This window comes from Oncorhynchus masou, chromosome 11 (assembly GCF_036934945.1).
Source record: "Oncorhynchus masou masou isolate Uvic2021 chromosome 11, UVic_Omas_1.1, whole genome shotgun sequence".
NCBI classification, from domain to species: domain Eukaryota; kingdom Metazoa; phylum Chordata; class Actinopteri; order Salmoniformes; family Salmonidae; genus Oncorhynchus; species Oncorhynchus masou.
Window position 1 is genome coordinate 46,650,534 of NC_088222.1, and position 27,992 is coordinate 46,678,525.

General features: G+C 43.0%; 1 protein-coding gene across 2 annotated transcripts in view; it reads left to right on the plus strand.

The window, feature by feature from the left end:
- LOC135548748 (serine/arginine repetitive matrix protein 3-like) overlaps nt 1-27,992 on the plus strand; it is a 147,589-nt gene that overhangs the window by 106,558 nt on the left and 13,039 nt on the right. For both annotated transcript variants that reach the window (XM_064978648.1, XM_064978649.1), the window contains exons 3-10: nt 4,102-4,203; nt 13,359-13,475; nt 17,361-17,441; nt 18,120-18,188; nt 22,697-22,732; nt 22,887-22,937; nt 24,175-24,285; nt 24,590-24,776. In XM_064978648.1, the coding sequence (XP_064834720.1) occupies nt 4,102-4,203; nt 13,359-13,475; nt 17,361-17,441; nt 18,120-18,188; nt 22,697-22,732; nt 22,887-22,937; nt 24,175-24,285; nt 24,590-24,776 (754 nt within the window). The remainder of the gene's footprint in view (nt 1-4,101; nt 4,204-13,358; nt 13,476-17,360; nt 17,442-18,119; nt 18,189-22,696; nt 22,733-22,886; nt 22,938-24,174; nt 24,286-24,589; nt 24,777-27,992) is intronic.

A 27,992-nucleotide genomic window follows, 5' to 3' on the forward strand; every position in this document is an offset into this window, starting at 1 on the left:
AGGTGTACCCCTGCACATTGACCTGTCACCGGTACTCCTTGTATATAGCCTCGTTATTGTTATTTTTCCCCCCCAAAAAAATATTTTCCCTAAAAAATCGTATTTCCCTGTTTCTTTCTTTCTTTTTTACTCTGCATTGTTGGGAAGGTGCTCGAAAGGATTTCACAGTAAGGTCTACACCTGTTGTATTCAGTGCATGTGACAAGTAACATTTTGATTGATCTTTGTGTAACCGGTGTGAAATGGCTGGATAGTTTGCGGTGCGCGCTAGTGGCATTTCAATCAGTGATGTCACTCACTCTGAAACCTTGAAGTAGTTGTTTCTCTTGCTATGCAAGAGTTGCGGCTTTTGTGGAGCGATAGGTAACGATGATTCAAAGTCCGCTGTTGTTGATCTGTGTAGAGGATTCCTGTTTCGATCCCAGGTTGGGGCGAGGAGAGGGACAGAAGGAATACTGTTACATTTCTGTCTGAAATGAAGAGAGGAAAACGAGAATCTCAATGCATAACCTCTGCAGAGGCCTGGAATCTCAAACAAACATATTCTGGTCAGTAGATCCACAGGTGATGCAGGGGTATTCTAGCCCCACAGCACATCAACCTCAACCCCAGTGTTGTTGTAAAACCACAGCCGTTACACGCACCGTTAAGCGTACCCACTGCCCATGATTAGCCAATCCCCTCAGACCATCCCGCAGGGTAAACCAATCTGGGAGAACGGAGATGTCTGACTTTAGGCTTGGCTGCGCCACAAAACCATTTGAGAGGAGTCCAGAGAGGGAGGAGACTGTCGTGTATATTCTACACAGGGACACTTGAAGTCAATCTTAAATGACTCTTTGTATATTAACAGCAAGCTTGAGAGGTCACAGTCAAACTTAGATGCATAAAGTACCAGTCTGAAGTGAGCTCCGCTGGGGCAGTCCCGTTAGTTCTCTTATATGCTGCTTACACAGACAAGTTATATTTGCATGATTTAGCTTATTCATCATTAATTCATCATTAAAGTTTGGTTCATGCATGTGACTGACCAATACCTCACGAGGCTTCTTCTATCCAAGCTGAGACCTTGAAACTGAGGTATCATTTCATTCTCAAAACAAGGTTCTGTGCGTACTGCCAAATTGCAGATACTGATGGTGATGATTCGTTCAATCAGTCACTTGCATGAACACAGAAATTGGTTATTAGAAAAGCACAAACATGACATTTTCCATCACAAGACGGTGCTGGAGGAGGAGGCCAGGGGGGTGAGGAAAACAAGGGGAGGAATAGGAGAAGAGAGGAGGACATTACAGTACACTATAACTATCCGTTCCACAGAGCTCTGAGAGCTTGGGGTTGTGAGTCTGACACCTTATTTATGTCTTTACACTAGCTGTCAGTAAACAGAGCGAGTGTCAAGCGTTAATATATCTCAGCCTGCTATCATCAGGACAGTGAAGTGTGAAGGAAGGAGAGCGCCTAAAGCCAAGCATTTTGTTTTGGTGTGTGAGAGCATTAGTGCACAATACGAGCCTATTATATTCTAGATGTAGAACCCACACCCAGATATAGTATATATGTCTAGTGACTACAGTGATGCACACAAACACAGTAAAGTAACATTATACGTATGGTGATGGCGCCTGCCTCATGCATGGAAAGATATAAATATAGAGTGAGTTGAGTTCTTTGCCACTCTGTTGTGATTGTGATGTGGCTGACAAGCCCTGCTAGGCTGAGAAATTACTAGAGATTGCAATAGAGCACACACACACACACACACACACACACACACACACACACACACACACACACACACACACACACACACACACACACACACACACACACACACACACACACACACACACACACACACACACACACACACACACACACACAGAGAGAGAGAGAGAGAGATTACAGTGAAGCAGGGAGTGACTAGTGGTGGTGTCACACTGGGCTGTCTCTGTTCTGTACTGTCAGACCTCCTAGACCACTACCTTAATCTCCTGTCCCTAGCCGCGGTACTGATAGCGCTGGGCAATTCTGGGATAAATGGACACAGCACCTACACAGCTTTCTGGTCTGGTTCAGACTCCTGCTATTATTTTCTCTATTTACTGGGATTGGTGCCGTGACTGACTGACAATGAACAGAGAGTCTCTTTTCCTGAGTGGGAATGTGTTTCAGCACCGACCAACAGTGGACAGCTCCCGCAGTGTGTTCAGTTCAGCAGCTTTTGAATGTGTTTCAGCACCGGCCACCAGTGGACAGCTCCCGCAGTGTGTTCAGTTCAGCAGCTTTTGCTACAACCACAGAGAAAGATAGTGCCATTGAAACAACTGATAGAGAAAGCATGTTGTAAAATGCAGATTGACAAATACTGAAATACAAGATATTGAACAAAAAGAATCATACAGACGGTCGTCCTTCATTCCTTCCACAGCTCTCTCTGCATTTGACCTTGAGTTGTGTTCTAAATAGCTCCTCTGTGATGCTCGCTGAACAGTTTTCCTTCTCAGAGACTGTATTCGCTCTGTGTTCTTCTGGCACTCCTCCAATAGAACTAACTGGCAGGGAGTCATGACTCTCATCCAGAACTGTACAATCTGTGTGTGGACATTGGAGCGGTTGTCAGTGGTAATGTCTGAACAGATTTGTTACAAAGCTACGCTACAAAATAGAGCTTATTTTCCACCCACATACAAATAGAGTATATCTAGTACTACATTAGTTAACTTGGCCACAAAACATACATTCAATAGGCAATTATCCCACTCAGGTTCTTCTAACATAAAGTATACATATATACCACAGAGATCCTATTAAATTACTAATATGTCAATCTGAGTTTCACCACAGAGATCCTATTAAATTACTATGAGTTTCACCCCCACATGATGATGACCCACAGGATTCTAGCCAATGCTGATAACGGTGAGAAATTGGCTAACAGGATTGAGTGTATTGATGTGTTGTGTACAACTGGGGTTTCTAATGAGCTCCACCCCTATTTCTGCTGTCAGAATAAAACATGGCATGTAGAAAGGGGCATCAAGGAAGGACTCTGGGGAATTGGTGATCTAGCAAAGTGAATCATCTGACACACGCATGCCCACACACAGCTAATCATCTTTCTCTCACGTGTGTACACACACAAACACAGGGGCCGGAAGGAAGGACTAGGGAGATTTTAAGTTGATCTGGCACAGCAAATCACCTGCATTTCCCTTTCCCCAGTTGTCGTGTATCAATTAAGCCATACTAAGGGAAACGCATTCCACTACATATGGTTCCTGGCCAGCAATCTTATCCCCTTCTGGTCAAGCTGTACATTTATGCCCCCCGTTTGGAGATGACGTGGCATTACACACACACCAGCGCCCGTTGTGACAGATGGCGATAAGCCTTGCTGCTCTCTCTGATAGGACGGGAAACATGTGATATTGAAAATGACTAGCCGTGTGTGTGTGATGCTGTTGCTGTCTGTGCCTGGCTAAATTCTCCATCTCCTGTCTGCACCATGTCTTAGTCACGAAGACTTAGTGGTTCCCATATTTTGCCTTTGCCATACAGTTAGCCATCACTCCTCCTCACTGCCTTGCAAATATATCTTTGAGTCCTGCCCTGTCTGCTCTGCTCCACCGGGTAAATCAACCGTGTGTGTGTGTGTGTGTGTGTGTGTGTGTGTGTGTGTGTGTGTGTGTGTGTGTGTGTGTGTGTGTGTGTGTGTGTGTGTGTGTGTGTGTGTGTGTGTGTGTGTGTGTGTGTGTGTGTGTGTGTGTGTGTGTGTGTGTGTGTGTGTGTGTGTGTGTGTGTATTAATGTCCTCATGGGTACCAGAAGTCCTCACAAGGATAGTAAAACAAGGTAAATTCTCGTTCGTAGGGGCATTTTCCACATCCCCACGAGGACAAAAGCTATTTTAAGCTTACAGGTTAGGGTTAGACAAAATAGGATTTTGAGTTGAAATCAATTTTAGGTCCCCTCAAGGATAGATAAACATATGCTGTGCGCATGCTTGCGTGTGTGCCTGCGACTGTGTGTGTGTGTGTCTCTGTGTGTGCCTTGAGTGTGTTGGTCTACACCCACTGAGTGTGTTTCTCTCCTGTAGGTACTCTGAGGAGGAGATCAGGCAGAAGGTTGGCACCTTCAGACAGATGCTGATGGAGAAAGAGGGGGTAATCACCAGAGAGGGAGCACATACACGCCCACCGTAAGTCACACTCTCCTCCGTATCGCTCTGTTGCTCTCTCTTTCTCTCTATATCTGTCTCTCCCTCTGTCTCTCTCCCTCCTTTCAGGCTGTATCACAACCGGCCAATATTGGGAGTCCCATAGGGCGGCGCACAATTGGCCCAGCGTTGTCCAGGTTTGGCGAGTGTAGGCCGTCATTTTAAATAAGAATTTATTAACTGACTTGCCTAAAATTAAGGTTAAAATATATATACAGTTGAAGTCGGAAGTTTACATACACACACACACACACACACATGTTTCAGTTATAATTCACTGTTTCACAATTCCAGTGGGTCAGAAGTTTGCATACACTAAGTTGACTGTGCCTTTAAACAGAAAATTATGTCATGGCTTTAGAAGCTTCTGGCTAATTGACATAATTTGAGTCAATTGGAGGTGTACCTGTGGATGTATTTCAAGGCCTACCTTCAAACTCAGTGCCTCTTTGCTTGACATCAAAATCAAAAGAAATCAGCCGAGACCTCAAAAATGGTAGAGCTCCACAAGTCTGCTTCATCATTGGAAGCAATTTCCAAATGTCCGAAGGTACCACGTTCATCTGTATAAACAATAGTACGCAAGTATAAACACCATGGGACCAGGCAGCCATACCGCTCAGGAAGGAGACGCGTTCTGTCTCCTAGAGATGAACGTACTTTGGTGCAAAAAGTGCAAATCAATCCCAGAACAACAGCTGTGAAGCTGCTGGAGGAAACAGGTACAAAAGGGTCTATATCCACAGTAAAAAAAAAAAGTCCCATATCGACATAACCTGAAAGGCCGCTCAGCAAGGAAGAAGCCACTGCTCCAAAACCGCCATAAAAAAAGCCAGACTACGGTTTGCAACAGCACATGAGGACAAAGATTGTACTTTTTGGAGAAATGTCCTCTGGTCTGATGAAACAAAAATAGAACTGTTTGGCCATAATGACCATCGTTATGTTTGGAGGAAAAAGGGGGAGGCTTGCAAGCCGAAGAACACCATTCCAACCGTGAAGCACGGGGGTGGCAGCATCATGTTGTGGGGGTGCTTTGCTGCAGGATGGAATGGTGCTCTTCACAAAATAGATGGCATCATGAGAAAAAAAATTATGTGGATATATTGAAGTAACATCTAAAGACATCAGTCAGGAAGTTAAAGCTTGGTCGCAAATGGGTCTTCCAAATTGACAATGACCCCAAGCATACTTCCAAAGTTGTGGCAAAATGGCTTAAGGACAATAAAGTCAAGGTATTGAAGTGGCCATCACAAAGCCCTGACCTCAATCCTATAGAAAATTTGTGGGCAGAACTGAAAAAGCGTGTGCGAGCAAGGAGGCCTACAAAACTGACTCCGTTACACCAGCTCTGTCAGGAGGAATGGGCCAAAATTCACCCAACTTATTGTGGGAATCTTGTGGAAGGCCAAGTTAAACAATTTAAAGGCAAATCTACCAAATACTAATTGAGTGTATGTAAACTTCTGACCCACTGGGAATGTTATGAAAGAAATAAAAGCTGAAATAAATCATTCTCTCTACTATTATTCTGGCATTTCACAGTCTTAAAATAAAGTGGTGATCCTAACTGAGCTAAGACAGGGAATTTTTACTTGGATTAAATGTCAGGAATGGTGAAAAACTGAGTTTGAATGTATGTGTATATATAATTCACACACGCAACCCACTTCATATCGTTATGTGTATTTTCAGTTAAATTGTAACTCTGCCCCTTCCCTATGCCCCATGTATCAATTGAAATAGAATATGAGCATAGCCAGAAGGTTATCACTGAGCACCCTTCCTATTTTATAGGCCTGTCAGATCAGGTTCTCCAGTCCTGTCGTCCCATCTCAGAGCTAATGATGTGTAATGTTTCTGATGCCCCGTATCATCACAGAGGGCTGACTAATGATTGTCTCTCCCTGGCATGCATTGTCACCTTGGCTGTGACCTGACGTTTGCCTATGCCTCAATTCTGAGAGAGAGAGAGAGAGAGAGAGAGAGAGAGAGAGAGAGAGAGAGAGAGAGAGAGAGAGAGAGAGAGAGAGAGAGAGAGAGAGAGAGAGAGAGAGAGAGAGAGAGAGAGAAAAAAAAATTTTGGCCCTGCTCCTGAGGCATAGACATAATTCTCCCTTCTGCGGCATTCATAGCTCAGGAAAGCCTTGGTGTGGAAAATTGAGACAGGAGGGTAGCAATTAGCAAAAGAGTTTTCTCCTTTGAGCCAAGTTTACTGACTCTCGCTGTTTCTCACACACACAAACATACATTTTCGTCATTTAGCAGAAGCTCTAATCCGGAGCGACTTACAGTAGTGAGTGCGTACATTTTCATATTTGTTTGTACTGATCCCCTGTGGGAATCAAACCCACAACCCTGACGTTGCAAGTGCCATGCTCTATCTACCAACTGAGCCACACGGGAGCAAAACACACACACACATTTTGAATTAGTGTCTTGGAGACAGGGTTTTTGGTCAGTTATCATTTTCTAGCCATAAAATCAATTAAATCCGGAGTTACTTTACAACTTCCTCCTGTGGTTTCCATGGGGATAAGGAGCAGTAGGGTGCAGTAGCAGCAGTTTGCTTGTCTGTTGTTTCATGCAGAACCATCAGAATGCTACTGCTCCCATAGGCAATAATGTCTGCTCTGCATTGACCAATCATGATCAGACCTCAGCAAAAAGCCTTCCTCATTAGTGATTCTGACCAGGAAGAACACGCACAGATTCTACAGAACAAGCAAAAACCACCACCACTTGACAGTCTTTATCCCTACTGCCAAGTGTTCCTCGTATTTCAGTTCCACCATTCTCCTCCATTGATTTCAGCATGAGCTCAGGGGATGGTAGGATACGAACATTTCTCTCTTTCGCTCTCTCTCTGCTTGTGTGTGTCTGTCTGTTTTGTATGTAATCTGCAAAATCTACGTAGACTGAATTCTAATATTCTCTTATTCAGTGGGGCAAAAAAAGTATTTAGTCAGCCACCAATTGTGCAAGTTCCCCCACTTAAAAAGATGAGAGAGTAATTTTCATCATAGGTACACTTCAACTATGACAGACAAAATGAGAAAAAAAATCCAGAAAATCACATTGTAGGATTTTTAACCCCATTCAATCTTTCCTTTACACGGATCAGTCGTCCTGGTCCCTTTGCAGAAAAACAGCCCCAAAGCATGATGTTTCCACCCCGATGCTTCACAGTAGGTATGGTGTTCTTTGGATGCAACTCAGCATTCTTTGTCCTCCAAACACGATGAGTTGAGTTTTTACCAAAAAATTATATTTTGGTTTCATCTGACCATATGACATTCTCCCAATCTTCTTCTGGATCATCCAAATGCTCTCTAGCAAACTTCAGACGGGCCTGGACATGTACTGGCTTAAGCAGGGGGACAGGTCTGGCACTGCAGGATTTGAGTCCCTGGCGGCGTAGTGTGTTACTGATGGTAGGCTTTGTTACTTTGGTCCCAGCTCTCTGCAGGTCATTCACTAGGTCGCCCCATGTGGTTCTGGAATTTTTGCTCACCGTTCTTGTGATCATTTTGACCCCACGGGGTGAGATCTTGCGTGGAGCCCCAGATCGAGGGGGATTATCAGTGGTCTTGTATGTCTTCCATTTCCTAATAATTGCTCCCACAGTTGATTTCTTCAAACCAAGCTGCTTACCTATTGCAGATTCAGTTTTCCCAGCCTGGTGCAGGTCTACAATTATTTTTCTGGTGTCCTTTGACAGCTCTTTGGTCTTGGCCATAGTGGAGTTTGGAGTGTGACTGTTTGAGGTTGTGGACAGGTGTCTTTTATACTGATAACAAGGTGCCATTAATACAGGTAACGAGTGGAGGACAGAGGAGCCTCTTAAAGAAGTTACAGGTCTGTGAGAGCCAGAAATCTTGCTTGTTTGTAGATGACCAAATACTTATTTTCCACCATAATTTGCAAATAAATTCATTAAAAATCCTACAATGTGATTTTCTGGATTTTTTTTCTGATTGTCTGTCATCGTTGAAGTGTACTTATGATGAAAATTACAGGCCTCTGTCATCTTTTTAAGTGGGTGACTAAATACTTTTTTGCCCCACTGTATATGTTTGTCATATTTTTGCTGATGTAATGAGAATAGGAAATGCAGATTGTTTTGGTGTTGGGCAAAGGCTATGCATGTTTGTGGACATGGAAGTCAGTGATTTATCTTTACTGTAGGTTAATGAGGTAATACAAATGTGATGTGACTGCAAATTATTAGGCCCTTAGTTGACTAAAATGGCTCACAGACAATAACTATATGAAATCATTAATCAAATGCCAAAAATGTAACTAAGACTTAATACTATTTTAGTCAAATGACTAAGTCTAGACAAAAAACTAAAGGAGTGCCAATATTCACATTGCTTCAGAGACCCTAAAATGGTTCCCCTATAGCAGGGGTGTCAAACTCCAAGGAGGGCAGAGTGTCTGTGGGTTTTTGGGTTTTCCTTTCAGTTAAGATCTACACAAACACGTGAGGGGAGTTCCTTACTATGCTGAACAAAAATCTAAACGCGACATGCAACAGAGTTAAAGTTCATATATGGAAATCAGTCAATTTAAATAAATTCATTAGGCCCTAATCTATGGATTTTACATGACTGGGCAGGGGTGCAGCCGGTCTGGGCTGGGCTAGCGTGGTTACACGGGGTCTGCAGTTGTGAGGCCGGTTGGACGTACTGCCAAATTCACTAAAACGACGTTGGAGGCAGCTTATGGTAGAGAAATTAACATTAAATTATCTGGCAACAACTCTGGTGGACATTCTTGCAGTCAGCATGCCAATTGCACACTCCCTCAACTTGAGACGTCTGTGGCATTGTGTTGTGTGACAAAACCGCACATTTTATTGTCCCCAGCACAAGGTGCACCTGTGTAATGATCCGGCTGTTTAATCAGCTTCTTGATATGCCACACCTGTCAGGTTGAGGGACTATTTTGGCAAAAAAGAAATGCTCACAAACAGAGATGTAAAGCTTTTTGTGTGATTGGAACATTTATTTTATTTCAGCTCATTTTTTTATTTAACCTTTATTTAACCAGGTAGGCCAGTTGAGAACAAGGTCTCATTTACAACTGCGACCTGGCTGTCACGCCCTGGCCATAGAGAGGTTTTTATTCTCTATTTTTGGTTAGGCCAGGGCGTTCTAGTTTCTTTATTTCTATGTTGGTGTGGTTCCCAATCAGAGGCAGCTGTCTATCGTTGTCTCTGATTAGGGATCATATATAAGTTGTCCTTTTTCATTTGGGTTTTGTGGGTAGTTATTTTCTGTTTAGTATCTGTTTTACCTGACAGAACTGTTTGCTTTCGTTACTTTGTTCGAGTGTTTTTGATATGAAATAAAATCATGAACACTTACCACACTGCGCTTTGGTCCACTATTCCTTACGACGACGAGCGTTACACTGGCTGGCCAAGATAAAGCAAATCAGTGTGACAAAAAACAACACAGTTACTCATAAACAAACGTACAGTCAATAACACAATAGAGAAGAAAAATAGAAAAATCTATGTACAGTGTGTGCATATGTAGAAGAGTATGAAGGTAGGCAATAAATAGGCCATAGAGGTGAAATAATTACAATTTAGCATTAATACTGGAGTGACAGATGTGCAGATGATGTGCAAGTAGAGATACTGGGGTGCAAAAGAGGAAGAGGGTAGGTAATAATATGGGGATGAGGTAGTTCGGTGTGCTATTTACAGATTGGCAGGTACAGTGATGACAGGTATAGTGATCGGTAAGCTGCTCTGACAGCTGATGCTTAAAGTTAGAGAGGTAGATATAAGACTCCAGCTTCAGAGATTTTTGCAATTTGTTCCAGTCATTCCAGTCAAAACTGGAAGGAAAGGCGGCCAAAGGAAGTGTTGGCTTTGGGGAGGACCAGTGCAATATACCTGCTGGAGCACATGCTACGGGTGGATGTTGCTATCGGTAGGATAGTCAGTTTTATGGTTGTATGTTTGGCAGCATGAGTGAAGGGGGTTTTGTTGTGAAATAGGAAGCCAATTCTAGATTTCATTTTGGATTGAAGATGCTTAATGTGACTCTGGATGGAGAGTTTACAGTCTAACCAGACACCTAGGTATTTGTAGTTGTCCACATATTCTAGGTCAGAACCGTTCAGCGTAGTGATGCTAGTCGGGTGGGAGGGTGCGTGCAGCAATCGGTTGAAGAGCATGCACTTAGTTTTACTAGCATCAAAAGCAATTGGAGGACACGGAAGGAGTGTTGTATTGCGTTGAAGCTCGTTTGAAGGTTTGTTAGTATATCACCAGAGGAACAGACGAGGAGTAGGATAAGAGTACGGCTAAAGGCTAAAAGAACTGGTCGTCTAATGCGTTCGGAACAGAGAGTAAAAGGAGCAGATTTCTGGGTGCGTAAGAATAGGTTCAAGGCATAATGTACAGACAAGGGTATAGTAGGATGTGAGTACAGTGGTGGTAAGCCTAGGCATTGAGTGATGATGAGAGAGGTTTTGTCCCTAGAGGCACCATTTAAGCCGGGTCACCTGTGTGGGGGTGGAACAAAAGGGCTAGCAAAGACATATTGAGCAGGACTGGAGGCTCTACAGTGAAATAAGACAAACATTACTAACCAAAACAGCAATAGACAAGGCATATTGACATTAGGCAACAGCATGTGAAGCCGAGTGATCAAACGGTCCAGTGAGTAGTTAGGCGAGCTTGGAGGCACGGCGATTCAGACTGCTAGCAGATGGACCTCAGGGGGACGTTGCAGCGGGAGAGCCTGTTGAAAACCCCTCAGACGGTTACGTCGGCAGACGAGTCGTGATGGATCGGCGGGGCTCCGTGTCGGCAGCAAAGGGTCCAGGCCAATTGGCAAAAGAGGTATTGAAGCCCAGGAATTGTCTGATGGTTCTCTTCGCCTAGCCGGGAGATGGTTCTTGCTCGAGACTAGCTGCAGGCTAACTGGTGCTTACTTCGGGACAGAGACGTTAGCCAGGAGTAGCCACTCGGACAGCAGCTAGATAGCTGCAATGATCCGGAGTAAAGGTAGCTTGCGATAGGAGCTTGTGGTAGGAATCCAGAGATGTGGTAGAGAAAAGCAGTCCGATATGCTCTGGGTTGAAATCGCACTGTGCAGACTGGCAGGAATTGACCGGGCTGAGGCTGGCAGATGTCCGAGTTAACGGTGATGACCGCTAGCAGTGGCTAACTGACTACTAGCTAGTAGCTAGTTAGCTGGCAATCTTCTGAAGGGGGTTCCGGTTCTAAAAATAGCAGATCCATACCAAATTGGGTGAGGCGGGTTGCAGGAGAGTATGATCAGTCCGTAGATGGAAATTGAGATTAAAAATGTTACAAATATATACGAACTATATACGAAGAAAAACAATATATACACAAGACAATCAGCACAGACATCCCATTGCTATGCCATCTTGGAAATGGGGACCAACACCTAAAACCTGGGTCCAACACTTTATATGTTGCATTTATATTTTTGTTCAGTATAATTAGTGACCTTAATTCATCAATAAAATACAAGGGTGGAGCGAAAACCCGCGGACACTTAGCCCTCTGTGGAATGAGTTTGACACACCAGCCCTTTGGCATCGTTCTCAAGAACCTTATTTGGTTCCAACCTGCACCTTTATTTTTAATTGTACAATGAAAACCGAGAGCATCCATCCCCATTCTTCTTACTCTGATGTTGATCTCGCTCTCACACCAACACTACTTAGTACTTACAGCTAGCTGTCTTGTCTATTTCCATCACGTTCAGCTTGCATGGGAGTTCTTGTTTTCACTGATTTGAAATCTCTTCAGATGATTTCAGACTGAAAATGATCATACCTCTCTAACTAAATTAGACCAGGGCATGCATCTATCTCTAAGGTGTGCATGTGGTTATTTAATATTTGTCTGTTATGCGTTACACTATTGTCAGTGGTGCTCAGACAATTAACAGGTTTGCTGTCCTCCTCTCCCAAATGAACAGAGCTACGAAAGGGACCTCCTCCCCCCTTCATTGCTGGAGATGATACATGTTTTATTGTCACATACACACGATAGGTGCAGGAAATAGTGTTGTTTTACAGGGTCAGCCATAGTAGTAGGGTTAAGTGCCTTGCTCAAGGGCACATTGACAGATTTTTCACCTTGTCGGCTCAGGTATTCAAACCAGCAACCTTTCAGTTACTGTCCCAATGCTCTAACCGCCAGGCTACCTGCCGCCTCAACCCCTCACGCAAGATTATTAATAAGAAAGATTCGAACATGTTTCAACTCTTAAATGTTATGGAATGATGCTATGTGTTCCCACTTTATAGCTTATGTAATAGCCTAACATGAAAGAATTGACAGGGCAAAGATTTTTTTTACATGTACCTAATTAATGTAGACCCAATTAACAATGTTATAATGTGGTTAATGTGTTGTGTTTATATACAGACATTATAACCCCCACCTTGACAGATGATAAACAATGCAGGGGTCCCGTTAGGAAAGTGGATTTTATACTGTGGAGTTAATTCCCTTAAGGCAGCTGTTTGGAATTGAATGAATCAGACACATTGTTGTTATAAAATAAACTTGGTTGAATGGTAATCTTTTAAAATGTTCACACGTTCAATGGCTCAGTTATGGCATTCATCCCCCCTCATATGTGTGCGTGCGCTCGTGTGCGTGTTCCATGTGCCCTCCTCTCTCTGTGTGGGTGTTACTGTTCATGGCCAGATGAGATGGATCAGCAGAGGGCACATGGTGCAGGCCAGGAAGTGAAAGGGATGGGGGGATTAGGGGGGGGTAGGAGTGCAACACAGCCATCTGCATGCGTGAGAGGGAGAGATGGTGTGAGATGGAGAGATATGTTAACTCTAGGATGGAGAGTCACATTTTAACATCAGATTTTAGTTATTTTATTTGTGCTCCGACAAGAACATTTGGACTCAGATAAGTAAAAGATTTGTGTTAGAACAAAGGATTTTGTATCACGGAATGTTTAGAAAATAGTGTTAATTTTCAGAGTCGTTCTGAGCCGCATGCAGCTGCTGTGTTCTTCAGTTCTTGTCATTCTTACCACACGTACACACAATTCCTGGTCCCTGGTCTCCCATTGGCTGCTTCCAGTGACCTATGACCTGTGTTTTCTCTGTAGGGTCAAACACATGGTCCATGGAGAGCATGGGGAGGAGCAGACCGACCCAACCCTGGCTGATGGTTACCAGGAGGACACAGACTGGCATGGAGACTACTACGATAAAGACGGTTATAGGTATGGAACAACCACACGTATTCTCACTCATACACACACATGTATAGTACACACACATTTATATTTGCATGTACGCACGCATGCACACACACAAAAACACAATCACACACACACTCGCTGACCAATAACTGAGAATGGTCTTGGTGGGGATGGCTGCCGTTTTACATGCTCCTTATCAACTGTGCGATCTTATTAGTTTTTCACGTTTGTAACTTATTTTTTTACTTATTTTGTACATAATGTTGCTGCTACCCTCTCTTATGACCGAAAATTTCTTCTGGACATCAGAACAGCGATTACTCACCTCGAACTGGACAAATAATTTTTCTTTAACGAGTCCGATGCAAAGGATACCTTATGATAAGCTGTAGACCACACTATCTACCAAGAGAGTTCTCATCTATATTATTCATAGCTGTCTATTTACCACCACAAACCAACGCTGGCACTAAGACGAGCTGTATAAGGCCATAAGCAAGCAAGAAAATGCTCATCCAGAAGTGGCGCTCCTAGTGGCCGGGGATTTTAATGCAGGCAAACTTAAATCCGTTTGACCTCATTTCTACCAGCATGTCATATGTGCAACCAGATAGAGATGCATACAAAGATCTCCCCGCCCTCCATTTGGCAAATCTGACCATAATTCTATCCTGAGCTGCCCAGTGACGCGAGCCTACCAGTTGTGCAAAATGCCTTTTATGCTAGCTTCGAGGCAAGCAACACTGAAACATGCATGATGAGAGCACCAGCTGTTCCGGACGACTGTGTGATAACATTCTCGGTAGGCGATGTGAGCAAGACCTTTATACAGGTCAACATTCACAAAGCCACGGGACCAGACGGATTACCAGGACATGTACGCAAAGCATGCGCAGACCAACTGGCAAGTGTCTTCACTGATATTTTTAACCTCTCCCAGACAGAGTTTATAATACCTACATGTTTCAAGCAGACCAGCATAGTCCCTGTACCCAAGGAAGCGAAGTTAACCTGCCTAAATGATTACTGCCCCGTAGTGCTCAGGTCGATAGCCATGAAGTGCTTTGAAAGGCTGGTCATGGCTCACATCAACAGCATCATCCCGGATACTCTAGACCCACTCCAATTCGCATACCGCCACAACAGATCCACAGATGACGCAATCTCAATCGCGCTCCACACCTATGTGAGAATGCTGTTCTTTGACTACAGCTCAGCGTTCAACACCATAGTGCCCACAAAGCTCATCACTACGCTAAGGACCCCGGGACTAAACACCTCCCTCTGCAACTGGATCCTGGACTTCCTGACGGGCTGTCACCTGGTGGTAAGGTTAGGCAACAACACGTCTGCCATGCTGATCCACAACACAGGGGCCCTCAGGGGTGTGTGCTTAGTCCCCTCTTGTACTCCCTGTTCACCCTCGACTCCGTGGCCAAGCACAACTCCAACACCATCATTAAGTTTGCTGACGACACAACAGTGGTAGGCCTGATTAGCAACAACGATGAGACAGCCTACTATAGGGAGGAGGTCAGAGACCTGGCAGTGTGTTGCCAGGAAAACAACCTCTCACTCAATGTGAGTAAGACAAAGGAGCTGAACGTGGACAACAGGAAAAAGCAGGCCAAACGGGCCCCCATTAACATCGACGGGGCTGTAGTGGAGCCGGTTGAGAGTTTCAAGTTCCTTGGTGTCCATATAACCATCAAACTATCATGGTCCAAACACATCAAGACAGTCGTGAAGAGGGCACGACAACACCTTCAGGAGACTGAAAAGATTTGGCATAGTTCCCCAGATCTTCAAAAGGTCCTACAGCTGCACCATCGAGAGCATCCTGACCAGTTGCGTCACCGCCTGGTATGGCAACTGCTCGGCATCTGACCATAAGGCACTACAGAGGGTTGTGCGTATGACCCAGTACATCACTGGGGCCAAGCTTCCTGCCACCCAGGACCTATATACTTGGCGGTGTCAGAGGAAAGCCCCAAAAAATGTCAAAGACTCCAGTCACCCAAGTTATAGACTGTTCTCTCTGCTACCGCACGGCAAGCGGTACCGGAACACCAAGTCTAGAACCAAAAGGCTCCTCAACAGCTTCTACCCCCAAGCCATAAGACTGCAGAACAATTAATCAAATGCCCACCCGGAATATTTACATTGACCCCCCCATTTGTTTTTACACTGCTGCTACTCGCTGTTTATTATCTATGCATAGTCACTTTATCCCTACATGTACAAATAACCTCGACTAACCGGTACCCCCATACGTTGACTCAGTACCGGTACCCCCTGTATATAGCCTCATTATTGTTATTTTATTGTGTTACTTTTTATTATGTTTTACTTTAGCTTATTTGGTAAATATTTTCTTAACACTTTCTTCAACTGCATTGTTGGTTAAGGAGTAAACATTGTATTCGGTGCTTGTGACAAATAAAGTTTGATTTGATATGATACCATTTTAGCCGGGCCGGTGAAATGTACCTCCATTTACATTTTGGGTCATGGCTTCCCCTATGTTGTGTCAACATTGCCCCAAAGCAGCAGTACAATGTTGATATTTTCACTTTCAAAGGGTTGTATTAAATACAAAGTTTCCTTTTACACTCTAAAAAAGCTATATGCGTTTTCCCTAAAGTCTACTGATTACAATAATACATATGATATTATTTACTGTGTCACTTTTAAGAAATGTCAGGAAGCCTGCCCCATACACCACTCCTACACAGCACATGTGTGCCACAGATAGGGGAGCGGAGGTGGGAGGCCTGCCAGTACAGGAGCTTACCTCCAAGCCCTCCGGAGAGGATGTAGTCCATGCTGTCAGCGATTAAGGTCTGCGTTACACAGACACACACGTACACACACACATGAATGCGCATAGACAGACACAAGTACAGACAAAGCACGCACGCACGCACACACACTACCCACCTCTTGAGATGGAAATCCAATCAGCCTTTACCTCATCCTCTCCATGTGGCCTTTGCCATTTAATATACACTAAATATACAAAAGTATGTGGACACCCCTTTAAATTAGTAGATGTGACTATTTCAGCTACACCCGTTGTTGATAGCTGTATAAAATTGAGCACACAGCCATGCAATCTCCATAGACAAACATTGGCCAACAACATTGGCCAACCTCACTAATGTTCTTGTGGCTGAATGGAAGCTAGTCCCTGCAATGTTCCAACGTCTAGTGTAAAGCTTTCCCAGAAGTGGAGGCTGTTATAGCAGCAAAGGAGGGACCAACTCCACATTAATGCCCATGATTTTGGAATGAGATGTTTGACGAGCAGGTGTATATGCAGATTAGATAGATATCAGTTGAAGAGGGCTCTTCAGACCAAGTGCCATAGCCTTCAGAATGCACCCCCACACAGATACACACACACACACACACACACACACACACACACACACACACACACACACACACACACACACACACACACACACTTCGTACAGGGAATTCTGACATACACATTCAAAAGACAAACAACAATGCAGTGTACTACATTGTTGTTTGTCTTTTGAAGTATAGCCAATACACCATGGATTCATTAGAATGTATTATCGGAATTACATTTTCCCAGAAATTAATAATTGTATGCCAGATTGCCAGAGGCAGTATGAAGTGGTACGCTCCCATGCACTTGCATGCACAGTATGGATTGTCGCATCACTCAGAGGACATTAAGCTTGCTTGCCTGGGGAAAATCTTGCCTGTAGCTGATCAATTTATTTGTGACTGAAGATTACTGTAATGACAAACGCTTGTATGTTTCGCTCACTGAATACTCTCTCCCCTCCAACTCTCTCATTTCTCTTTTTTTCTCTTTCTTTCTCCCTCTCTCTTTCTCTCTCCCTCTCTCTCTCTGCCTGGCTACCATAGAATGAAGAGGAAATCTAGCAGCTCTCCATCTCCTCGACCAAAGAAGAGGAAGAAAAAGAAATCTGGTCGCAGAAGGAGTCGGTCAGTGGCCTCACAAGATGTAGAACTATTCTTCCTCAGTGATGAGATATGCATTATGCTGTTGTTACATTGCGTTTGAATCATTGCATATGTATTGTGTGTGTATTCCCTTTAAACACAAAGATGGGCAGGGCCATGGACACCGACATGATGGTAGATACAGATTGTAATTGAAAAAGAGTAAGACAGCTCCCTGGTTTTCCTCAAGGTCGTCAAGGGGATGAGAGAGATTGGTCTGGATGACAGACAGAGAGAGAGAGGCAGTGCTACAGATGAAAGCGAGAGACCGACTGTAGGGAGAGAAGAACACAGGTGAATAGAGACATGTATGACACAGAAATCTCTGGCCGCTCTCAAGGACTCTTGGTGAGGAGAACTGGCAAAGCTACTAGAGGAAACGTAACGATGAAATGTAAGGAATAGAATGGAGGACTGGGTTCATTGTTCACTTTGACAGTACAGACCATTCTCTGAAGAAATAATGTATGAGTGGCCCTGCTATATCATTAATAGTGGCAAGGTTAGAGGTGTGCTTTGCTACGTTTTCTTAACAATCTTTTAATTCCTTCTGGATAGGCTTTATTGTGTAGGACTGCTCTTCTTTCGCTCTCTTCATCTCTCTCTCTCTTTCTTTCTCTCTCTCTCTGAGCTCTCTCTCTCTCCCCATGTCTCCTCCAGGTTCGACAGCTCCTCTCCCTCCCGCAGAGAGAAGAAGAAGAAAAGTGGAAAGAAACACAAGCGAGACAGGTGTGTATGTGTGTGCATGCACTTTTCATGAACATTCATCCTCTAGGTTAATCAATAGAATGTGAGCATACCCTGATGCTTTTCAGCCGGTTTGCTTAACAGGGGAAAGGTGCTCAGCTGAGGGACTTAGGGATAAAAACTTGAGCTCTGCCATTACTCAGTACTGTACTTTCACTACTCACTTTCCTATAGGCCCAAATAGTATAGGAACCACAAATGTTGTTGCTTCTAGAAAACAACAGACTATATATGACCGACCTGCTCGATTCGGTTTTATGTAGCAACATTTGAAAATGTGTTTATTACAATGGATAAAAGCAGAGACACAGAGCTGCAAAATAGTATATCATACACTGCATTTGAGAAACAATGGGAAAGTAATTCTGCTTTGAAAGTTGATCAACTTGTAACCTCACTTTTGAGAAAATGGCCCTTGAATGTTTTTGTAAACCAACTGGAGAGCTCTTCTTTGTCTACACCCATTCAGCATCGTTCACACCCTCTTAATAAGCCTCAGCACCACCCGCCTACGGATTCACATGTAAGGCCATGTACTAAACAACCAAAGATTTTAAGACTAAAAGCTGGTTTATACTACATACATTGACAGTTGTTGCAGTGATATCATGAATATTATATTGTCGTCAGACATCAAACTTGTCGTTGTCGTTATGAAAAAGTATAAACACGAAAACTACAGACTGCATGACATCAGTCTGGTGGTCCAATATAGCATCACTAGTATATTTTAACACCAATGAACCCATCCGTTTAACAATTAATTCAGTACATGTTAATCTAGCAAACCAGGCAACTAAAATTTTGGTTTGTTTCTAGCTTGATAGCTAGCTAGCGAGCTAATGTTAAGTTAGCTGGCCTTCCATTTCAAATAATGACCATATCATATAGCTGACAACGTCTTCACTTTAGCTCATTTGTCTTCATTATTACAGGAAAATAAATTCACAACAAGATCATCATTTACAAGTTATTAGCAAGCAAAATTGAAGAAAATAGCTTACGGTTGTGAGTGTGACGAAATGAAACCAGGTCATTCTACTAGAGAAATTTTGAACTTGGACACTGTCTCGTTGGCCTAACGTTATGTCCTAATCTGACTTTGGTGCAGGTCATGTTGTTCTTCACATTACCGTCTCTGGTAAACACACACTATATAAATTAAAATCAATGTTTATTTGTCACATGCACAGGATACAGAAGGTGTAGTGAAATGGTTACTTGTATAGTGGGGTCTTTTGTTTATTTATGTAGCTAGCTAAACAATTAACCACAATTCCAACTCATAACTTTACTACCCTGCATGAATCTGCAGGTCGCTAACCAACCAGGTTCAATGCTAGCTAGCTAGCTAACAACCGGCTACAACTAGCAAAGCAAATGGCTCTGAGATAGGAATAATATTACTACACAGATCATACACGTAACTTTAGCTAACGAGCAAGCCAGCTAACTTTAGCTAGCAAGCTAACAGTACGCTTTAACTTGAATTGAAAATGACAAAATTAGAAACGTATAATATCTGAAAATTTAGCTAAATAGACTCTCTTACATGCATGGACAATTCTCCCTCTCTGTCACGGATGCTTCTCCCTCTCTGTCACTTAGTTTGAAGATGTAATCCGGAGACAGGTGTTTTATACAACAGCCTTCTGTGTGTTCTCTTTTTGACTCCCTCTGCATACTTGCAATCAACCACCATAATTTTCTCCATCATAATCTAATTCCACCGGGCATTCCACTGATTTCAAAACTCATTCCTCCAGAAAGTCGAGAGCAACACTTTTGTAGTTCTACTATGTGATATCTTTCAAAACATCTGCGTTAGAAAGGATTACCTACACATACTGACCAGCTCATGTTATAGACAGAAATGTGCTACATGGCAGACCAATCCAAACTTATCTCTCGTCATGTCCAGCCCATTCATTATCTCAGTCAATCATGGCAAACGGGAAGGTTCCTGACTTTTTCTATGGCTAAATCAACTAGGCTCGTAATTTAAAAATTGTATTAGTATTTACAGATGGCATACAAGTTTGTTATTAAGGCACATGAAATTTCACATGTTCCAGAAGGCATTTCTTCCAAAAAAACGTTTTTTTATTTTTTTATTTAAAGTTTACGTTCAAATGCCTCTCCTGTGAAGTAGTGAAGCGTGACATAAGCCTATGTTTCCTGAAACGATCACATATTATTGATAAGGATATTGAAACTCAAAGTGAGATGTAGGATATTGGAGAGGATATTCTTCCAGCGCATTCATTCGTTATTGATGATGTTTAATAAAACCTTGAAAAAATGTTGCTTATACTTTTCTTACGAAGCAATCCTCCTCCGACAATAAAGCAATAATTATAGTGTCAGCACAAAATGAAAAAGAGAATGGAGAGAGAGAAAATGAGAAAGAGAGCTCAGCAGAGAATAATACTGCTTCGCCCAGGGATATCATAAGGACAATAAGCAATTCTAAATAGCACATCCCTCCTCCTTTTTTTGTCTAGCTCTTTTTCTCTCCTTCTCTATTTCTCTCTACCTATCTCTCTCTCTTTAATTCTTTCTCTCTTGTGGGGGCTAAACTCATTCTCCTAATAACCAAGCCTGTATGAGAGCCGCAAAAGAAGAAAAATGAGCCTCTCACCAAATTGCAGAGCATCGCTGTGCTGCCCCCCCCCAAATTAACCCCCCAACACCCCTACCCTCCTCACACTTATACAACTCTCCTCCTCCCCCTCTCTCCCACCTTTAGCCTCTCTCTCTCCCCTCCTCATATTTCTCCAAACATCCACTGCATTGCAGGTATTGTCTACACATGAATAATGAATGGTTAGATAGGGGGAGAAGGAGGAGGTAGGTGCGTCCCTCGAGTTAGGTAGCCTCCTGTGATATGCTCTACTGTGTGTGTCTGTTGGGGCATTGGAGAAGGCAGTGGAGGGGGAGGGGAGCTTTTTCCGATGCAGTTGTAACAATCTGAACTATGAGCTGCTATGGTGTCCACCAACCAATACTCACTTTACTACACCGCCAACATAGAAAAGTCACTTTGTAACAACAGAAGATGACGTTTTCTTTAGTTTGGGCTCCCATTTCAGGTGTAGCATAGCGCTGTATATTCCTTCAATTAGGAGAAAAGGAGGGAGGAGAGCGATAGAGGAGGGTGTTAATAATGTAGGGTTCTAAGACTTGATGCTATGGAGATAGTCAAGGACAAAAAAGACACAGACTTGAAACCAAGTTCAGGTTATTTAATAACGACTGGTCATGGAAAAGAGCATTTACAATCAGAGGCTTTTGTTTGTGAACACACTATATAGAGGAGGCTCTCCCTCCTTACATCCTGTGGGATCTCTCCCTAAACAGAAGCATACATTACAATAGGCCAACCCAATGTATACATTAAACCCACATTCCTTGTCTTACGAGGGTGGGTCTTTCTAACACTGATGTCCCCCCAGCTAAAGCTCTCCAGTTCAGGGGCGGCAGATAGTCTAGTGGTTAGCCGAAAGGTTGCTGGGATCGAATCCCCGAGCTGACAAGGTAAAAATCTGTCGTTCTGCCCCTGGACTGTTCCCCGGTAGGCCATCATTGTACATAAGAATTTGACTTGCCCAGTTAAATAAAGGTAAAAATAAGTATAAATATAAATAAAACATTTAAATAAAATAACTTAAGCCATAATGGTGGTGGGCTAACAGACTCCCAAAGGCCCCTTGTAGTCTATATGGTAGACTGTATGGTTAACATAGGTTACTATTTGGTTACAGCCCTATAATAAGAAGAGCACTATCAGGGGACATTGTGTTTGACAATTGATGGGAGTAAAATAAATTAAAGGCGAAGCCTCCTTAGAGCCCCCAGTCTGTTCTCTCTGGTGGAACAACAACATGGTTTACATCCCAAATGGCACCCTATTCCCTATTTAGTGCACTACTTAAATAGGGAAGAGGGTGCCCTTTTGGGACACCCGCATGGTCTCATAGCCTAGACGCCACGACAATTCTTCACTGGCCCTATATTACTCTGACAGCTTTATTAGTCTCTTTCTCTTCACTAGCGCAGACCTGACATAGTTTTTGTGTTCCTCTCTCCTTGTGGTACATGTACCAGGTGTATTATGTGTATATGTCTATGTCCACATAAGGTGAATACAGTGTTGTGTAAAAAGAGGGAAAAGAAGAGCTTTTGTTGTCCAGTCTGACTTATCACCATGGCAACAGTAGTGTGAACATACTAAGGACTTTGAAGTACTGTATGTAGTCAGTCAAGCATATATTCCCTCATTATATATCCCCTTATTAAGGTCTAGAGAGATGGTCAGGCTAACTGGAGTTCAGTGTCTGTAACAGAGGTTTAATAATTTGAATAAAAATAACATATGCCATTTAGCAGACGCTTTTATCCAAAGCAACTTACAGTCATGCTTACGGGTGGTCCTGGAAATTGCACTACCAACTGAGCTACAGATGACTCAGGTTTCTCTTTCTCTGTAGGTCGACGTCTGGTTCCAGGAGAAAGAGGAGATACAGGTGGGGATGCAGATCAATAAAGTACTCTGTGTACTGTACAGTCCACATCACATAGGTTTTACAGTCAGGGACACTATGTCAATGACTGATTATTACAGTGCACGTACCTTGTTACCTGTTTAAAGAAGATTCATCAACGCGTTTCCCTTTTCAGATCCGGTAGCCCAAAGAACAAACAGAAAGACAAGAACAAAACCAGAAAGAGGTAATGCTCCCTCTTTTTCATAATCTAACAATAATGGACCCTGAACTGAGAGGATCTGACTGAACTGAGAAGATGTTAGATGTTTCGTAGACTTTAGCTCGTATACAGTTGAAGTTGGAAGTTTACACACACTGAGGTTTTACAAAAATAGAACTGTTTGGCCATAATGACCATCGTTATGTTTGGAGGAAAAAGGGGGAGGCTTGCAAGCCGAAGAACACCATCCCAACCGTGGAGCATGGGGGTGGCAGCATCATTTTGTGGGGGTGCTTTGTTGCAGGAGGGACTGGTGTACTTCAAAAAATAGATGGCATCATGAGGAAATAAAAGTATGTGCATATATTGAAGCTACATCTCAAGACATAAGTCAGGAAGTTAAAGCTTGGTCGCAAATGGGGCTTCCAAATGGACAATGACCCCAAGCATACTTCCAAAGTTGTGGCAAAATAGCTTAAGGACAACAAAGTCAAGGAATTGGAGTGGCCATCACAAAGCCTTGACCTCAATCCTATAGACGATTTGTGGGCAGAACTGAAAAAGTGTGTTCGAGCAAGGAGGCCTACAAACCTGACTCAGTTACACCAGTTCTGTCAGGAGGAATGGGCCTAAATTCACCCAACTTATTGTGGGAAGCTTGTGGAAGGCCACCCGAAACGTGTTAAACAATTTAAAGGCAATGTGACCAAATACTAATTGAGTGTATGGAAACTTGCGATCACTGGGATTGTGATGAAAGAAATAAAAGCTGAAGTAAATCATTCTCTCTACTACTATTCTGACATTGCACATTCTTAAAATAAAGTGGTGATCCTAACGAACCTAAGGCATGGAATTGTTTCTAGGATTAAATGTCAGGAATTGTGAAAAACTGAGTTTAAATGTATTCGGCTAAGGTGTATGTAAACTTCCGACTTCAACTGTAAGTATAATATTTGAAAGAAACAGATAGTATCTAAATAAATGTATGCATGCCACAAGCTTGAATGTGACATGGTGTCAGTCTTGTTTCATTGAAAACGCTTCAATAGATTTCATGACTGAGTTGCTGAATGTGTTTGTGTGTCTGTCATTGTGCGTGTGTGTGCTGTCAACTCTGTTGTGTATGTGTGAATTGACGTGCACGTGTGTGTGCTCGTGTGTGCATGCATGCGTCTGTCCGAATGTTTTTGTTTGTGTGCTTGCGGGCGTGTACTCGTCTGTATGCGTGTGTGTCTCTGAATGTACGTGTGTCCCACAGGTCCCCAGTAGAGTCCCCCAGTAGGAGGTCTCAACGTAGAGGCAGCTGCTGTAGCTCCCGCAGTGCATCACACTCCTCCACAGGCCACAGCCCCTCCAAGTCCCCCAGCAGGTAGGACTCCCATTACCCCCCCCCCCTCCCCTTAGATGCATGCCTTCACTGTTTCACACAATCATACTCTTCTTGGTCTATTGATGGAACACTGACTTAAGGTTTGCAACAGCTTTGCTAGAGATTCATGATTATTATTTGATCAGAATGTAGTTGACTGTAGTTGAAAAGGTAATTATAGCCTAGGCTATACTGTTTAGTCTCAAACAGCCTATACGTAGCTGGTATAGTATAATATTCTCTTGAGTCTGTGTCATGTCAGCAGCTTGGTTCAGTACTCCTGTTTGTCCGTCTGTCCCTCCAGGCCCAACTCCAAGCACAAGACAGACGGACACAAGGCCTGTGTGAGCCCGTCCCCGTCTCCCGGTCCTGGCGGTCCTGACGGTCCTGTCGCGTGGCACAACGGGCACCACCACCAAGACCATGCCCGCAACGGCAAAGCCGGCAGACTCAACCACAACCACGTGGCCGAGGGCAACAAAGGGCAAGATGTATGTAGTCTCCTCTATCTCGCTCCGCCACCTCCCTAACCCTCCCCCCCCTCCCCCACACACACACACACACACACACACACACACATTCTAATCTACACTCAAATGGTAACCTCCACACCTCCCTCTCCTATGAACATGATTTATTTTCTTTGTGTCGGTTTGTGACATTATCTCCTCTCTCGTTATTTGGTACTGTTATAGAATGACTCTTCTTTTAGTTATTCCTGTTTTTGCAGGCTAGTTTTACTCTATATATCTTCCAACCACTTTTGTCCTCCTGTGCAATCTTGCTGCCACTAATTATTTCCGGCATCACTTTGATACTTATACTATCTCAACCTTTGACGTAACAGGTTAGAGGGAGGGATGAATGTTTGAGTCATACATACGTAACAAAGAGTTTGCTGTGGCCTCATCCCAGATCTGTTTGTGCTGCCTTGCCTCCTATGGCCATTTCCACGCCAAGACAGGACAAACATGTCCACGCCAAGAGAGCAAAAACAGATCTGGGATAAGATTTAAAAAATGAAGACTGGCTATGATCAATTAATCTCTGGCCCAAGTGAGCGTTTGCATGGCACATGCTGCATTTGGAAAGTTTTCAGACCCCTTGACTTTTTTCACATTTTGTTACGTTACAGCCTGATTCTAAAATGTGTTTTTCCTCATCCATCTACACTCAATACTCCATAATGACAAAGTGAAAACAGGTTTTTAGAAATGTTTAAAAATGTATTAAAAATTTAAAAAAACAGAAATATCTTAAAAAACAGAGTCCACTTGGTAAACTAAATTGATTGGACATGATTTGGAAAGGCACACACCTGTCATTATAAGGTCCTACAGTTGACAGTGCATTTCAGAGCAAAAATCAAACCATGAGGTCGAAGGAATTGTCCGTAGAGCTCCAAGACAGGATTGTGTTGAGGCACAGATCTGGGGAAGGGTATCAAAACACTTCTGCAGCATTGAAGGTCCCCAAGAACAGAGTGACTCCATCATTCTCCTTTATGGTAGAGTGGCCAGACGGAAGCCACTCCTCAGTAAATGGCACATGACAGCCTGCTTGGAGTTTGCCAAAAGGCACCTAAAGACTCACAGACCATGAGAAACAAGATTCTCTGGTCTAATGAAACCAATACCAAACTCTTTGGCCTGATTGCCAAGCCTCACGTCTGGAGGAAACCTGGCAGTATCCCTACGGTGAAGCATGGTGGTGGCAGCCCCATGTTGTGGGGATTGTTTCAGTGTCAGGGACTGAGAGACAAGTCTCCTGACTTGTCTCTCAGTCCCTGACACTGAAACAATCCCCACAGCATGAGGCTGAGGGAAAGATGAACGGAGCAAAGTACAGAGATCCTTTATGAAAACCTGCTCCAGAGTGCTCAGGACCTCAGCCAGGGGTGAAGGTTCACCTTCCAACAGGACAACGACCCTAAGTACACAGCCAAGACAACGCAGGATTGGCTTCGGCCCAGCCACAGCCTGACTTGAACCCGATCGAACATCTCTGGAGAGACCTGAAAATAGCTGTGCAGCTATGCTCCCCATCCAACCTGACAGAGCTTGAGAGGATCTGCAGAGAAGAATGGGAGAAACTCCCCAAATACTGGTGTGCCAAGCTTGTAGTGTCATATCCAAGAAGACTCGAGTATGTAATGTCTGCCAAAGGTGTTTCAAACAAAGTACTCAGTAAAGGAATACTTGTGTAAATGTGATATTATTCTTTCTTTTTTTAAATAAATGAGCAAAACGGTCTAAAAACCTGTTTTTGCTTTGTCCTTATGGGCTATTGTGTGTAAATTGATGAGGGGAAAAAATGATTTAATCCATTTTATAATAAGGCTGTAACATAACAAAACGTGGATAATGTCAAGGGGTCTGAATACTTTCCCGAATGCATCCTATATACAGGATAGTGCACTACTTTTGACCGGGGCCCATATATAGGGAATAGAGTGCCATTTGGGGCGGAACCTCAGGGTTTGCTAATGAGCTGGAAACTCTTTGGTTTTTGTTAGGCAGCAAGCTCCTGCAGTGATGAAATAGTGAGAGCTCACTTCTGAAGCAGTTTAGCCAGGGAAAGGAAACAAATAATACTTTTAATGTTTGCTTTTGCTACAGCTCCCTCAAATGTAATCAAATATGAAACAGGAGGTTGCTTATGTAAAAAGTACTTATTAGTAGTTCTCATGAAGGCACTGTTTAATTTCTTTGATATGCTGTAGAGTTTAGGACGTTTTGTAAATGTTAGTCAAAAGTTGTCAGTTGATCATGCTTGATGGTAATGCTTGATAACAGCTGTCAATGAAACCATCTGTAGCTGACTGATCTAACAAACAAAGATGGTTGTAAAAATGTAGGTCTCAACTATGCTATTTTTACATCTGAACTCAACCAGTTCTATCTTATGTTGTCATATGAGAATGATATTATCTGGTTTGGCCTTTGAGATTATGTGGTGATTTGAACTGAACCTAATGCATGAAATGTCCAATGCTTCTAGTTTATACACGTGATTTGGTTTCAGTTTGGTTACGCGTTCAGCTCTAGTGCCACCAAATGCCTCAGTACTGTCACTAAAGTAGGCTATAACATGGATGTTATTGCTCAGAACAGAATGAGCGACAGAGAAGTCATTGCTGTACTGGTACAGTAGCAAGAATGATAGGTGTATAAAAAGTGAATGTATAATTGCTAGGTATTTATCACTGAAACTAACCAGACATCTTGTCTAGTTTACTCAGAATTGATTTTGTCTTCTGTCATTCTTATTCCTCCCTAACTGTCTCGTTTGGAACTGTTTCCATGCTTTGGCTCCTTTGAAAACGGTAACCCCTCCTAATCTGCTTTATTTTGATCTATCTGTGAAACAACCACAAAGAACGACAGACTGACTGGACTGTTGTGTTTTAAATCACTATCTTTCAGTCGTCACCATAATCTCCCTACTATAGATGGCTCATTAGAACTGAGGTAGCATTTTGCGTTTGAATCTAACTGAACCTAGCTACAGCGCCTTGCACAAGTATTCACCCCCCTTGGTGTTTTTTCTATTTTGTTACATTACAACCTGTAATTTATATGGATTTTTATTTGGATTTCATGTAATGGACATACACAAACTAGTCCAAATTGGTGAAGTGAAATGAAAAAATTATTTGTTTAAAAAAATTATACAAATTTAAAATGGAAAAGTGGTGCGTGCATGTG